Source organism: Phyllobates terribilis, unplaced genomic scaffold (genome assembly GCF_046119375.1).
Source record: "Phyllobates terribilis strain yellow unplaced genomic scaffold, ASM4611937v1 Scaffold_5__5_contigs__length_657084704, whole genome shotgun sequence".
Lineage (NCBI taxonomy): Eukaryota > Metazoa > Chordata > Amphibia > Anura > Dendrobatidae > Phyllobates > Phyllobates terribilis.
Window position 1 is genome coordinate 426,565,878 of NW_027362765.1, and position 17,122 is coordinate 426,582,999.

The 17,122-nt window shown below is 40.0% G+C and overlaps 1 protein-coding gene across 4 annotated transcripts in view; it reads left to right on the forward strand.

The window, feature by feature from the left end:
* EXOC6 (exocyst complex component 6) overlaps nt 1-17,122 on the forward strand; it is a 263,669-nt gene that overhangs the window by 192,339 nt on the left and 54,208 nt on the right. For all 4 annotated transcript variants that reach the window (XM_073685247.1, XM_073685249.1, XM_073685246.1 and 1 more), the window contains one exon: nt 3,808-3,949. In XM_073685247.1, coding sequence (XP_073541348.1) covers nt 3,808-3,949 — 142 coding nt within the window. The remainder of the gene's footprint in view (nt 1-3,807; nt 3,950-17,122) is intronic.

Consider the following 17,122-nt stretch of genomic DNA (forward strand, 5'->3'; position numbering starts at 1 on the left):
GGAAATTAGATTAAAAGCACCACTCCAGCGGTGAAATAAAAAAAGCACTGGCGTGGTGCTTTAAAGTTAGTAATTTCTGATTTTTAGTTATACTGTATATTATTTTCTTCTTTATTCACCTCCAAAGTAAAAGCAAAACCTCTACTGGTTCAGTCTTTGTTCAGCTTCTTTTGAAAGACACATGTACTCTAAAAGCCGTGCGTAAATTGCATTCTATATAAGCCGAAAGGCAAAGTAACAGCAAAGAGATTCAATGTTATATTTATATATATATTTTTTTACTATTGTGTACTGTGATTAATATGTCGTGCCAAAGTGGAGCTGTCCTCTCTCAATGGGTTATAATGAACTGGTGTTTCTGGGTAGAGGTTATGGAGCGCTGTTATGGGAAGGGTTCCTAAACGAGTGGCGTGCCAACATCACAATAATTGTCCAGAGCTCCTTTGTGTTAGAGAAGGTGCTCAGGCCCCACATGTGATTAAAAGTAAGAGGCTGGAAGGGACCGGTGCTGAAATACGACCATCAATCACTGACATAGGAGTTAGAGACTTAGAACAATAGTATTGTTAATGTACTAAAAAAGAAAATACTCTATATGAGGGGGAACGAGGGGCACAAAGACTTCATATGAGCTTGTAATGAGACTGATGACAGAGCACAGAGTGAGCCGGCCGTGAATTACTACCTGTACCCCCCAGGGTGCCATATATTGCAAAACAATTTACCTTTGCTTCCAATGTATCACTATATGCGTCTGCTTTTCCATATATCAGTTGTGTCCGGCCAGTAGTTTTCGGATGATGACCATGTTGAGTGTTGGTCTGGTGTCCACTCCATGCAATGTTTTTGGATCTGGTTGTAGCACCAGTCACACGTATCAACGGATGCATCGGATGATTGGGAACGTTCCCATAGAAGTCCCTTGAATTAGTTCCCGCATTAGTTTCCCCTTGTAGTTTCACTATCACACTGGAGGGAATAAAAAATCATTTATATACTTACAACTTGCATGTAGTATCGATTAACACACATGAACTGTTATAAAGTGATAATTTTTGGGGAAAAAAACGTAATGGTGCATTTTCTGTTATCGTAGACACTTGGAAATTAGCATTATACTGAATCTAAGAGTTTAAAAAAAAATTTTGGGAGAAATATGTTAAAAGGATTCTAGTCCTAGTAGTCACTTTTTTCGAGCCTATATTGCTCTAAGACCTCTGCCTATAAGTCAGAGGAGAGAGTCACTACTTGCGGTGCTGCCCGTTTCTGATCACCACTTTTCGAAGAAAGGAATAAGTGGTGTACAGGCTCATCGAAATTCTGTCAGTCTATACCCCGAGGGATCTGAGGAGCGCTGAGCACAACCGACCAGAAACAAAGTAGCGCAGCAGCTTCATTTTAGAAGCTGGACCTCCACCGATCAAAACTTCTGATGGCCCGCTAAGACAGGTGAAAAGTTTTATCAGTTTTATTGAGTCTTGAGCATGCACCTCATCATTATAATTATGTGGTTGGCCATGGCTAGTATATTATTGCTATATTTCTAGACAGAACTTCCACCAGCGATGACCGCTGATTGGCAGCCAGGGCAGCCGTCATTAGGGAATGGGTTGTGTTCCTGAGATTACCTGTGTAATCATATCATTGTCAAAATGAATAAATGGAGGTCTGCCACCAGTTTTTTTTTTTGCCAACTAATCTGAAAGCAGATGAATGTAGAGACAGAGACCCTGATTCCAGCAATGTGCCACTTACTAGGCTGCTTGTTGTAGTTTTGATAAAATCACTGTTTTATCAGCAAGAGATGATCAATGGAGGACTAGTAAACCTTCTGCCAGGTAGTCCTCCATATTAATGAGCGCTGTATAACCCCGCCCCCCACCACTGATTGGCAGCTTTCTGGTGTGGGCGGGGTTATACAGAGCTCATCATTCAGAGAACTGGTAGATCTGCAGAACAGAAAACAGTGATTTTATCAAAACTACAGCAAGCAGCTCAGAAGGATTCAGGCCGTGTTGAAAGCCAAAGGTGAATTTACAAAATACTAACAAAATGATAAAAAATTAAAATTTAGATTTTTAGGAGCAAAACAGTAACAAGGCAGTGACATGGCAAGAATCTGCATAACTAATCATATGCTAAATAGTTGCAAGTCAAATTAATATATGAGATAGCCAAGATGATTGTCTATAAAATGATGGTCGTCTCATGTCCGAAGCAGTAGTGGATGGTGAGATATGGAGCCTGAAAGTCAAAAGTTCTGAACATTGTTACCCTTTTTTTCGTCACTGTTTCTCAAAAAGTATAATATGGGTATCGGCCTCACTATATAGACCACTGTTGTATGGAAAACTTTCCAAAAAGTTTTTTTTTTCTCCTATAATGACTTCAACTTTGCATCTGTCTGGGGGGAAAGAAGAAACAAAGTGTTTGTTAGAATTTCCTTTGACAACCTATTTGTCAGCCTATACTCTTATTTCATTACCATTGCAGAACAAATAGGAGCCAGCGCTTATTTAATGGAGCAGTACATTAAAGTAAAATGCACTAGTTGTTCCATTAAATCAAAATGACATCGCCATTAGGTATCTCAGACATATTACACTGTAATTAAATGAACTGTGCACCATTGATTTTTCTTCCCTTCTTCGTTATTTTTTTGCTTCTCTGCATACATTGATGATAGGGGGGATTTTGTTGGGGGTCTGGTGACACACATATTTCTGTAATAATAATTTTTTAGCGTTGTTACTGAGTCTACATTCTTTATGACGAGCTGAAGATGCTTCATTTTACCCGGAAACCTTGATTCTCATCAGTAGGATTTGTTTTACCTGGAGGAGTTGTGATAGCTTGTAACAGGAACCACTGGAAAAATATCATTGCTGTCAGTGCTTAAAGGGAATCTGTCAGCAGGTTTATGCTATGTAATCTGGGAGCACCATAATGTAGGGGCCGAGAGCCTGATTCCAGTGATGTGTCACTTACTGGACTGTGTTTTGCTGTTTCAATACAATGAGCGTTTTATCAGCAGGAGATTATCACTACAGGACAACTGGCCCCGTGCCTCCTAGTCCAACCACACACCCAGCACTGATTAGCAGCTGTATGTCACTATACAATGTACACAGAAAGCTGTGATGTGGGCGGGTTATACACAGTTCAATCACTAAGCGCTGCTAGAGCTGCAGCAGAGAAACTGCGCCTCTATCATAGCTGAGAGAAGTGATACATCACTGGAATCAGGGTCTATGTCCCTACATCATACAATAGCAAAAATCTGTTGACGGATTCCTTTAAATACTGTAAATAATATAGACACATTTAAGTATTCCCATAATCAGAATATATTTGTCTTTTTTATGGAAAAACACACAAAAAGTGTTGGGGTGTACAGGTTGGACCCTCTGTGACTACATCCTAAGGGACCACATGCTGCATATAAATGATGACCGTCCCGATGGGTTCACCTTGTCGTAGTGGGGTAGCTTTTATGCTTTTTTGATCAAAATAGCGTTAACTAAGTACCGTTTGTTATTTACATGTACTTGCAGTAGGGTATTTGCTCATTTTGTTTTTTTCTTGTTTGTTTTTTTTCTTGGGTTTTGTCTTTGTATAAATGTGTTGAAATTTGGTTTAAAATTAAAAAAAATAATAAATATTTAATTAAATTGTAGTATATAATTTTATTTTAATTTTATTTGAAAAAATATATATTATTTAAATTATTGTATTTTATTATTATTTTAATTTTAAAATAAAAAAATAAATATTGTGTTTTATTGATTTTTTTTTTCTTAATTCAAGGGGAAAGTGGCACAGACAGCGTGCATGTCGGCCTGCAAGCATCTTTCCACATCGCTAACACAAATGCTACTGGACAGTGAACTGAAGCAGATCAGCATGGGAGCCATTCAGCAGTTCAACCTGGATGTTATCCAGTGTGAATGTGAGTGTAATGACAAGTAGCAGATTTCTGATCTTGGCACGTACATGGGACATCTTGTTTCCATTTATCACATACATGGCACGGGTTCCCAGAAGAAGCAGTATTCAGATATGCTATAGTGCATGTCAATAATTTAAAGGATAATTGTAGGTATAACTTACACTGTGTTATGCCTCTGGCAAGGTATGAGGAGACTCAGGGATCTGTGCTGTGAAAAATTAGAAGAGGATGTAGAGCTGCACCCCTTCATTCTCAGGGGATACATTTACCATCATTGTGACAGGAGATGACAGTTGGTGCCTTTAAAATTCTATGGAGAGGGGAGGAGCTAAATGCAGACACCAACATTCGACAGTTACAGTTCTCCATAGAACTTCATGAGCACCAACTGTCATCTCCTATCTAAGTAATGGGAAAGTCTGTGTTCACTGAAGACAGTTTTTTTTCCCTTGAAATGAAATTTTTGAGAGAGAAAGATCAGTCCTGGAAGAGAAAGAAGCAGATTTTTCTGATCAGATCTATTACAGAGTTTCTTATTTTCACATGTTCTATTGATTAATGGGGGAAAAAAATACTATTTAATACAGTCCTCTATAATATTTCAACTCTAGATTTTCACAGTTTATTAATCTATACGGAATGAATTATAGGCCCACGAATAATATATATGTTATCAAAGTTAAAGGGGTTGTCAGAATTAAAAAAAAGAAAAAAAATAGGCAAATGTTGTAAAATAAAATCTTAACTCTTTAAATCCCCTGCTGATCCACTGACAAAGCCCCTGTTCTTTGCTGCAGTCATCAGATGCAGACAAAGGGTTTGTGCACACGACGTCTGTTTCAGACAAGTAAACCTGCTGTAAGATTCTTCAGGAAAAGGCAGCATTTTTTAAGTGTTTTTTTTAGAATTTTTTTGGTCGCTTTTTCAACGTTTTTTGGCTTCTGGAGTGTTTTTCGGGCACCTTTTTCTTACTGGTGTTTTTTTCTGTAAGTTCATTCAACAATGAAGAAACAAATAATGGGTTTTTCAAGCAAAAACGCTCAAAAAAGACGTCTGAGCATCTTGTGAGGTTTTTCTTCAGAGCAGAAAAACGCCCGAAGAATGGTCGGGTCACTTCCTTTAACCGCTTGGCTAAGAGATTAAAAGACGCTCTGTTGAAAATGACTAGTAATGCTTGAAATTACTTGAATTCACTTATTTCTTATTCACATTTAAATCCAACGTTCATTTATTAAATTTTTAATATGTAAAAGACAATTTTGGGTTAAAAATAGGGGGGAAAAAACAGCTTTCTTATGAAACACAGAGAACATGTCACAAAACGTTGTACGTGGCAGACTATTTCATGTGTCATATTCCATAGCGCTGTCCTCTTCTGCTCCGGGCAGTGATTCCAAACCAAATTTCAATGTGAGATTGGCGCTCTTTGGGCCTTAATCAGAAGGATTTCCCAGAAGACGGCAGCAACAAAGGCAAACTTTCCTCTTAAAAGTAGTTTTTTTCCCACAAAAAGTAGAGTGAAAAAAAGTGCATATAATGGATGCACCATTTCTGAGGCGGCTAAGGGCTGGTCTTATTAGGCTGGGAAGGGGCCAATACCCTTGGACCTTCCTAGCCTACTAATATCATTCCCCAGCTGTCCGCTTAGCCTTTGCTGGTTATTAAAAATAAAGGGGACCCTACATAATTTTTTGGGGGGGTCCCCCAATTTTTAATACCTAATAAAGGCAAACAGACAGCTGCGGGCTGATATTAATAGGCTGGGGAAGTCCATGGATATTGGCCCCTTCCCAGAATAATAAAACCAGCTCACAGCTGTCTGCTTTCCCTTGGCTGGTTATAAAAAATGGGGGTGACTGCATTTCTTTTTTTTTTTTTTATTTATTTATTTAACACGGTTATACAGGCCGGGTCACGTGGTTCTCCGGCCAATCACAGCCATGCCAATACTTGGCCTTAAAGCTTGTTGATTGGCTGCGCTGCAGCCTTTCAACAAGCTTTATTTGGCTGGGGAATCTGAACAGTAACATGGACTTCCGGGAATAGTCCATGTTCGGGGTTCAGCACCTTCAGAACTTCAGGACTTTACCATTTGGGTTCGCTCATCCCTACTGGTTATTTTTGCATTCAGATGGTTAAAGTATTGGTGTGCTTTATTCCAGAGATTTTTTTTCTACTCTTGGGATATTGTTAAAGATGCTTGCCATGGGTACAGGCGGGCGAAACATTCCACAAATCTATAAATTATATATATTGATAAAATGTTTTATTTTCCTTTTATATTTAGTTTGTTTGAGGTGGAAATGATCATTGGGGCAGTGGGAGTGAAAACTTGTTTTTTTGCAAAGCTGATGGGGTTAGGATTCACCAGTATTGGATGGAATCTGCACATTGGACATGTCTGTCTATGAGCAGCTTGTTTACAGCAAGAGTTGCTGAGCCGACTGATATGTAAGACCTTTGCTTAGGAGTCCATTGTTTGGCCCTATTTAGTGATTGACAGCCATTTCTGTATGCACAGTGATAGATGAAGGCTGTCAATACATGAATAGAACCGCCCACTGGACTCCTAAGCTTAGAAAGAGTAGGTATTTAAAGGGAACCTGACAGAGGATACATACTGCCTGATCCACGGCAGCATGTATCAGACATTGTATGATTTCAGTCAGGTATTTTTGTTTCCTGAATGCTGTGGTATTTCATAAAAAAAACATACTTTAAAAGCCACCTGGGACTAGGTCGCACAGAGGACTTTTCAAAATGGCGAGACCCCAGCAGTTTCTCGCTGCCAACAACTGACAGATATCACCATATTCACACATGCAGGGGGGGAGACCGGTCACTCAATGGGAGCTTTGTGGAACCCACATTTTTGACAAGTCACCTGTGAGGCTTGGTCCTCATGCACCATGGCTCAGGCACCATGTATCCGTTGTGATGTTACAGGTTATATCTTGCTGCCAGCAGATCAGGCACCATGTTCAGTATTAGAGTTTCACTATAAGAGAAGATCTGCATCAAACAAGTGTAGAGAAAGTAGAAGAACTTCTTTAGAGAAGATGAACAACAGAGTCAAGAGTTTGAGAAAAAGAAATTTGCCAGAGCCCGAGCTGGTGTCATCAAGTAGTAGACAAACGTCCATAAATCCATAATTGAAACTGGGAAATTTAATGAAGTAGGTAAAATAGGCAAAATAAGAGACACATTGGACGATGGATAACTAAAGATGAGTATTATGGGCGGTTGAGTCAAAGATGAGAACATACCGGGGACGAAACAAAAGGAACCTGGAGGGTAGAGCTGGTGAGGTGGAAGATTTAAACAGTGTGAGGAATACAGAATCGGAATGATCACTACTCTGTTTTATAATATCCTACCATTCCTGGTGGTCTATACGTATGTGTGCAAATATTAAGCTAATTTGCATCTAAGCTATGCAAATACAGCTTTGTGCAGAAATTAGACTTGGGTCTCCAGTGACTTGTTGGCCCAAAATCCATTTTTCGTGACAAAGTATAACTTCTTGAGAAGAAATTTCTTGCATATTGCAAACTTTCTTTTGCATTTCATTATGTTCTGTTTTATGGACGTCTACATGCCATTTGGTGATCATTGAAGTACTGGGTTTTCAGGGCGACATCTGCATTGAGTTTGGATGTTCTCCCTGGACGTTCTCTCCTCTGTTCCCTTCAGAACTTCAGATTCTCATCACATTTCAAAAACATTCTGAGATGTCAATACTCGTCCATTAGAAACTGGCCCTAGTGTAATGAAGTTTATTTTAGGCTTTTGTAAGTGTGAACATTTCAGAATCTCATCTGTGACCCGAAGAAACTGGCATAGGTGTATTATTTACGAAGCATTCTCATGCCAGTGCGACCAATCTGTTGTATACTAATAGTTGACGAAACACAATGTGTCATTGTGTTATATTCTCCAAGGGGACGCTACCCATGCCATTCTAATCCACAGTAGACGTGTCAGATTTTCCACAGGCATCAAACTAATGAATTATGCCATTAAGGAAATGTAGACATAGTATATGGGACAGCCTAGGGAGTATCGTCATCTATAGACTCCAAAGTTTTCCCGACAGTGCCATTGGCCTGTCATGATATCAACGCGTTGTGTGCCCTCTTTCGACATGTGTTTCCAGACAGACTGGCGACTCTTGTGGTCAACGATTGGGGTTAGAGGCCATTGTGAGTGGGTGGAATTAGGTATTTACTGAACATTCAACAAATATTTTGGATTTTTTTCCTATACGGTTACCTGTTAATGTCAGCAAGTTTACTTCTTGAGTAATGACTAGACATCTGTTACTAAATGCGCCGAGCACTTTGCGCTAAGGTTGACCCAAAAGGCCTTTCTTCGAAACATGGATCTGAAAGTAATCCTCTACTTATCCTGCAACAGTTAATGCAGAAAATGTCAAAATAATCCAATTTTTTTCTAACTTTTATAAACACATATAGCGTCATAGTAGGCAGCATTGCTATCTTGCAGCTCTTGGGTCTGAGATGGAAAGATGAAGAAGAACAACATCTGCACTACGTTTGCATTTTCTCCCTGTCTATACATAGGTTTCCTTTGAGGTTTGCCTTTTTTTTGCCCAATTCAAAAATATATAAAGAAGTCAATGACAACCCAGGTCCTCTAGAGAAACATTTTTACTACTGACGATTGACTCTAATTAATAGATTAATAGATCCTGAACAAAGGGATGAAGCTGCCCATACACTTTAGAGTTTGTTAGCCTTGTTTAGCTTTAAGGAAAGGAGTAAATGAGTTAGGGGGTGATGGTTTATGCATGTATGTATATCTCTTCTGTGTAGCTCATGGAAGTTGTGAAATGCTATATGGTTTCATAATACCCATGATTTTCAATGAAAAAATTAAAGGGAATCTGTCAGTAGGATCAACCCTCCTAAGCCGTCTATATGGACATGAAGGTCATAGGAAGCTGAATAAAATGATACCTTGATATCTGCAATCTGATGTATTATTCCAGGGGAATTCACGTTTTTTCTTAATATGTAAATGAGCTGTTAAGATCTATGGGCCGGACATAGATCTCCCTGAGAATCTGCCTCCAGAGCTGATAAAAGCGGACGTTACCAGTGTGAGACATGTAATGACTGACTTATAATCATACTCAGCAGAACTGTTCTTTGTCTCATTACAAACACATCTATGACTGCAGTTGTTCCATTATAGTGCTGTCAGCTCTGCTGCAGAGCTGTGCCGGATTTAAAATAACACTTCTTCAGCTTCTGTCTCAAAGGCAGGCAGTGTGGCGGAAGGGGCAGTACAGCAGGTCTCATTACAAACACATCTGCAGTTGTAGTTCTCCTCTCTATTACACACCTGTCCCGGGTATTTCAGGCTTCACTCCCTTCTACTGCCCTTTGTTGTGCTCCACATTAGGTTTAGCAGGTTGCCTGGCGTGGATCGATGACCTCATCTCGCTAGACCTCTTTGAGGCACATTGACACACACCTATGTCTTGGGATTGAGTTTCTAGACCTCTATGTTTGGTATGCTCCACCTTTTATGTATACTGTGCTTTACTTGCTTCCATCCCTGTTGGTTTCCACCATGTCCTTCCTGCTACTCCTGAGATTCTGGAGTGTGCCAAGTCCTCGGTGCCCACGTGCCTTCCAGCTCCCTTTATCAACGCCCGGGGTCTGTGTGCCCACCTGAACCTGGGGATTAGACGATACTCTTAACCTGTGAGGCTGACACTGTCCTAGTGCTGTCGGCTGTGCTATACTGCCTCTTACCCCACACTGGCTGTATCAGATGAAAGTTAAACAAAAGTTAGTTGTAGTCAGACACAGGTCTACAGATGAGTTAACAGCAGAAGAAGAGAGGTTCAGCTGGAAATGTGTTTGTAATGAGACAAAGTTCAGTTCTGCCAAACTGTGTTAGCTCTGTTGTACTATGTTAGTTGTAATTGCACACAGCTCTGCAGGGAGGTCAGGAGAGCAGACTGTCAGCCAATACACATCTCACATGTTCTGGAGACGGACTCTCAGGGAGATCAGTGTACCGCCCCTAGACTTTAACACTTCATTTACATATTAAGAAAACCGCTCTGCTGTACTATGTTAGTTGTAATCACTCACAGCTCTGCCGTGAGATCAAGAGAGAAGAGTGCAGCCATTACACATCACACTGCTAACAACTCATTTTATTTTAAATGATCTCAGGAGGCGGATTGTCAGGGAGATCTGTGTCCGGCCCATAGATCTTAACAGCTCATTTTACATATAAGAAAAACGTGGATTTCTCTGGAATAAGAAATTGGATTGCAGATATCAAGGTATCATTTTATTCAGCTTCCTATGACCTACATGTCCATATAGACGGCTCAGGAGGGTTGATCCTACTGAGATATTCCCATTAACATGTGTGGTCCCACCTCTCTAGCAAGCTGATTGTGGTACCCTATACTGCCTATATAGCCGAGGAAGAGGACAAGAAAAACTATCCTTCACGTGTTTCGCATCCTGACTCCTGGGTACTTAGTGCTTAGTCACATGAGTAATAATTCAGGAGTCGGAGTTTGAAACACATAAAGATTCCCATAATGTTCTCTACGCTTGGTTTTAAATGAGACTGAACAAAATTGGACTTTTTTTTAAACTTTCTGTGCCGGATCAGTCCTTCCACAAACAGCAGTCATGGAAAAAGGAACCTGCACCTATCAGACATTAATGGTGCTCTAAAAAAATAATAAGCCATAAATGTCTTAGATCTGGGATGTCAAACTTAAACATACAGCGGGCCAAAATGAAAAACTTGGACAAAGTCGCGGGCCAACCAGTATACAGTATAATGAGCCCCACATAGTCCTCCATACAGTATAATGAACCCCACATAGTCCTCCATACAGTTTGATGGGCCCCACATAGTCCTCCATACAGTATAATGGGCCTCACAAAGTCCTCCATACAGTATAATGAACCAAACATAGTCCTCCATACAGTATAATGGGCCCCACATAGTCCTCCATACAGTATAATGAGCCCCACATAGTGCTCCATACAGTATAATGGGCCTCACATAGTCCTCCATACAGAATAATGGGCCCACATAGTGCTCCATACAGAATAATGGGCCCCACATAGGGGTGGCGGTTCTGGTGTTGGGGGCCAAATATAACGACCCTACGGGCCAGCTTTGGCCCACGGGCCGGAGTTTGACACGTGTGTCTTAGATGGTAATGCCCCTTTAAGTTTTATTGAAGCCCCTGGAAAAGGTTTTATATGACAATGTGGCCATCGGACCAGAAGAAGTTGTGCACCCCTACATTAGATGGACGGCTGGCCCTGCCAAAATCATCAGGTTCCAATACATTTATCCACCCTGTATGACAATTTTTTTCTAAGCCAGACATCCCCTTTAATTACACGGAGTGATTCCGACATTATTTTAATGAGATAAAAGGATTGCAGTTCTTACTACTCCCAAAGAACTTGAACAGCGAGCCAAAATGAAGAGTTTTAATAGGATTCAGCCAACAAATGGAAAATACCAGGCAATCAACATTTCTGACTTAGTCAACATGTGACGGCTTTATTCTGCGGCTTCATTAAAACAAAAAAAAATCCATCGTACGAAGCGCTAATTGACACATGACTGATTGTAGATGGCCATATGGACCATTCTGAAGCACCGAGACAAATAACATCTTTCGATATCAGCAATATGTTTCAATAATTGCTGTTGTGAATAACGAGGCTTCTGCTGATGTATGTGCCTCGAAACGACTCCGCGATGGTGAACGTTATCCTACAAAGCGTCGGGAAAAGTAACAACGTGATAAGAGAATACAATGAAGAGCCCCCTATTGTTCTAATGACAGTCACATAGGAGCAGATCTGGATGTAAAAGCTGCTTTTATTGTCGGATTTCATTCATAAGGTCTGTCAGGCACATTCTGTGCATCCCTGTGTTCCTCGTGATTTATAACCTTTCTCATCGGCCTCCTCCAGCTTTTCTCCTTTGACATTTTGGGATTAATGGCTACATTGGTGACAGTTCCATTAGCACTCAGAGTGTGCAAATAACTCACAAATGGCAGGTAGCTTCCTATTGTATTGATAAATGGGTTTTTAGGTTTTACAGACGCAGGAGGGGCGGTTGTGTTCTACAACATCCTATATTTTAATGTGCAGGCTTTAATGACCGCGCAACTGGTTTTCGGTATCATTATTTCTTAGTTTGAAATTGCAGTAAAGAGAAGTTGAAGTTAAAATGTGACGATTACGAGCCTTTAGTCGTTGGATATTATTAGCAGTGGCTGATCATATCTGAGCAAACACGAGCCAAGAATGTCATTCTTTGTCGCGATCATGCAGATTTTGTAGAATTTTTGACAAGTATGAACTATTGAGATGTATCCTACTGTGTACAGCAAGTAGGGCTGTGGCGTCGGAGTTGGAGTCGGGAGTCAGGGATATTGAGGAGTCGGAGGTTTGGCTTACCGACTCCACAGACCTGGTGTCACGCAAGGTGTGGGATAGACTAAGTGCAACACGAAGGAAAGAGGTGGAGGAAGCCCAAACTCTAGGGAAAGAGGAGTGGAGACCACTAGGCAGATCTAATAACACCCTGCCTACCCTACCGTCCCTATATAGGTTCCACACCTATTGCCGAGCAGGATCCTAAACTGTGTATGTCTCTAGAACTTGGCCCTAGATAGTGAGGGAGATGGGTGAGCACTGATCAGGCCCCACTACAAACTAAAGACAACAAGAGAGACAAACAAAGGGGATAAACTTAACTTGAGCAGACACCAGAGGAGTAACGCCAACTGTCTTCCAAAGGCACCAGAGAAGAAGCCAGCCAACAGCTAGTGCTCCAAGCATGCTCAAAGGTACATAGAAGTATCACCGGCAATTCCCTGAAGCAAACTGAGAGTTTTTAACTCCCATGCAAGGGTGTCTCAAGCTGCAGCAGGAAGGAGGTCACCACTGGGTCTTAAAGGAAGAAGGATTAAGAAGGTGTCTGCAATGCCAAGCACAGTGACCTTCTACAGCCAGATCCAGAGCGACTGTCTATTACACCTGTCACACCCGTGACACCTGGCAGCAAGACAGTAAAGCACGATTTAGGGTTATCCCCAACATTAAAAGTTATCAGCTATACAAAGAATAGGTAATGCCTTGCTGATCAGTGGGGTCCAACCAATCCCAGGAACGGGGCTATGAAACTTCCCGTCAGGATGGAGCAATGGCCGCCCATGTGCACTCTCTCTCCATGGGATTGCTGGAGATTAGGGATGAGCGAACCCCAACTGTAAAGTTCGGGGTCGTACTGGACACCTAGTGTCCGGTGCTGAAGTTCGAACACGGAATTCTCCTGGAAATCAGTTTTACAGTTCGGGAGTGAGAGAGAGATTTTCCAGCTCGAAAGTTCGGGTCCCCATCGATTTCTATAGGGTTCAGGTTCAGGTACAGTTCTTGTGCCCGAACCCAACTGTGGACTAAAGTTCGGTCGAACCTGACGAACCCGAACTTCCTCGGGTCTGCTTATCCCTTCTGGAGATAGCTGAGCACAGTATTTGGCTATGTCCAGCGACTCCATAGAGAATGAATGGAGAGGTGGTGGACATGAGTAGCTACTGCTCCATTCTGAGTGGTCATTTCGGACCCCCATTCTTATGATCCACAAGTTATCACCTATACTTTGGATAGGTGATAACTTTTAATGTCGGGAATAACTCTTTATTGTTAATCTTAAATAGGGGGGTCAAAGGAGTGGAGTTTGTCTAGTTCCTGAAGGTAAAAACCCATTGACAAGATAATAATTTGGAACGCTCATTTGTTGATTATTGACTTGTGCAAAAATAGCAGCATGCATAGCATAGCAATGAGGTTTTTGCTGGTTCGTTGGGTGATTGCCGCCATGTTTACTGAAGACAAAAATCAATGAACTCTCAATTGGGTCATTCAAGCATTAAAATCGTAGTTGTCGGCAGCACAGTGTCGAGTGTAAACAAGAGATGTGCTGCTGATAATGATACTATTCCATGCACACCGAACAATCCTATTCATGATTGCTTTTGGCCAACAGGATTCTGGTTGACATGTCTTAACAGGCCATTAATCAGCCGTTGATCTACTTGTATGTAGCTGATCGACGATAGAGTAACGGCCATGGTCGTCAAGTGTGCATAGGCCTTAAGTTAAAGGGGTTCCTCAGTCAAGGGATGGGGCTGAACTGTGTAATATCAGGCGTTACCCATGGACAAGCATAGTGCAGGTTCTGGAAACCAAAGCTGGACCACTCCACCCCTCTAATGGTCCTAGTTAAAGAGCAGGGCTCCTGCAGCCGGATTCTCGTCTTACAGCCATGGTGCAATGTTATACTCAGGTCGGTGTATATTTCTGTACTCGGTGGAGGGCTACACAAGGTTATATCTTCATATCTGTAGATCATTTATTTACTGAACTCCACTGGAAAATGTATGAAATTTAATAGGTTGTAATAAGAGGTTGTTCCAGTTAGATTGACGCTTCTCTTGGCAGATTCGCCCCCAGAGTGTGTGTCCTGTTTATATCAAAAAGGAATAGTCGGCACTCCGTATAGCTAGGGTGGTGCACGTGGAAGACAATGTCTGTAGGAAAAGAAAATCCCGGCACTCACGTGTTGATTATCAGTTGATTTATTCCACAACTCACACAAGACGTTTCAGCCTGTCCAAGGCTTTTTTCAATTGTGGTTAAATACATTCAGTCAAAATATTTATAAACAAATCCCCGGAAATGACATAATTCTCATTAACATAAAAAAAGAGTAGACCAATAAAAAAATTATATATAACAGAATTTACAACAACATACAAAAAATTAAGCAATAATAAACTCAAGTTGCACAATGAAAAAGAACAAGTGAATTCATATATTTAAATAATCCCCAATTACACAAAGACCATATACATCGTAGATTGTAAAATTTATTGCATGCATATACCACATTATATCTTTATTTCTCCACATTCTTTTAGCTAAAAATATATAACATTTCATAGTTTTTCCAGAAAAAATCCTTAATGTTTTTAGGATTTTTTAATATTCCCCATGGAATCAAATATATCAATGACAAGTAAATTCATATATATAAATAATCTCCAACCAAATATGAGAATATAAATCCCAAAACATAGATTCCATTTCATAAATGTATCAAAGATATTGCCATCTAAATTTCTCAATGTTCTTTTTATTAAACACATTCAACATTATATCATTTTTCTGTAAAAAAAAATCTTGATATTTCTAGATTTTTTCAAAAAGATTTTTTATTAGAACAATACTGTTTATTACATTTGTATATACAACTGATTCCTCATGAACAGCCTGCAACAAGTGACTAAATCTATCTTTTATTCTCTTGCCCTTTATAATTCTATTAATAAATACCTTATAAAGAGATCAGTATACTGCCATATTCCCATAGATCCCAATTCACATAGTAGAAAAAATTCATCATATTATTTCTATATCACTTTATATCTCATTATAAATTGTAACTACATATAAAGCTACTACTGAAAGAACAATTACAGACATACGGGAATAGAGAATCTATGTTTTGGGATTTATATTCTCATATTTGGTTGGAGATTATTTATATATATGAATTTACTTGTCATTGATATATTTGATTCCATGGGGAATATTAAAAAATCCTAAAAACATTAAGGATTTTTTCTGGAAAAACTATGAAATGTTATATATTTTTAGCTAAAAGAATGTGGAGAAATAAAGATATAATGTGGTATATGCATGCAATAAATTTTACAATCTACGATGTATATGGTCTTTGTGTAATTGGGGATTATTTAAATATATGAATTCACTTGTTCTTTTTCATTGTGCAACTTGAGTTTATTATTGCTTAATTTTTTGTCTGTTGTTGTAAATTCTGTTATATATAATTTTTTTATTGGTCTACTCTTTTTTTATGTTAATGAGAATTATGTCATTTCCGGGGATTTGTTTATAAATATTTTGACTGAATGTATTTAACCACAATTGAAAAAAGCCTTGGACAGGCTGTCCTGTTTATAGGCTGCATAGAATGAGGACAGGTCCGCTCTCCTACTTGCCCTATTGGCAAAAAAAATGTTGTGACGTTTTCCTAATAAGCGCTATCAAACAATAAGTAAAATCATAGTTATGAGTCTGCTGTGTTTAAAGTGTTTCCTACTAAATATATTTATCACCTATCCAACATAATAGGTGATAAATCTTTGATCGCTGAGGGTCTGTCTTCTGGGATGACCACCGATCCTGTTAAAGGGGTCCTGAAGTTCCCTGTGAAAGAAGTGGCAGTGCATATGTATGACCCCGCTCCGTTCACTTTTACGGGACTAATAGAGCAGACATACATACATGCGTGCACCCCATCATTCCAATCACATTGGGGAAATTTGGGACCCCCATTCTCAGGCTTGTGGGGGTCCCAGCAGTTGAATTAATCATTTATCACAAATCCTGTGGATAGTTGATAAATGAACTTAGTGGAACAGCCCCTTTACGAAGGGCAGAGTGGTATATTTTACGTTGTATTACTTGGTGAGCATGCAATACATAGTAGTGTCAAGCCTCAAGGAGAAGCCTCATCTCCATTGCTTATAGAGGGGGCTTGTGAGTGGGGGAGCCCACACTTTGGGGCTCATGTGTCCTATTAGGGGTTATATATCATACATGCCGTCGTATGACAGATGATTTCCTTTTTCATACACTTTATAATGTAAATACTTGTGTGCACATAAGGGAAACCTTTTCCAGTCTTCTCCATTGGCTTCCAATATAGTGAAAAATGCCATCAGCTCCAGATCTCTGTTTTTATGATGACTTGTAATGCAAGAATGCATTATACATTATGAGTCAAAGCACGGCCAGGAAATATGACAGTCCAAACTGGAAGTCGTAATTTACGATGTGTTGTGATGGCATTCATAAGGGCAGGTGTGAAGTATGAAGAATAAATTAGGCAGGGCCATCTGTATGGGAGCGATCGCATGATTAGTCCCTCCCCAGGGTAGGATAGAACGCAGAGAAGATGCACTTTTGTCTTTCTTGTGTCCCGTAAAACTTGAATCCTGGGTTTACTGCTGCTGTGCTCCTCCGCTGCGATTTATTACTGTCAGCAAAG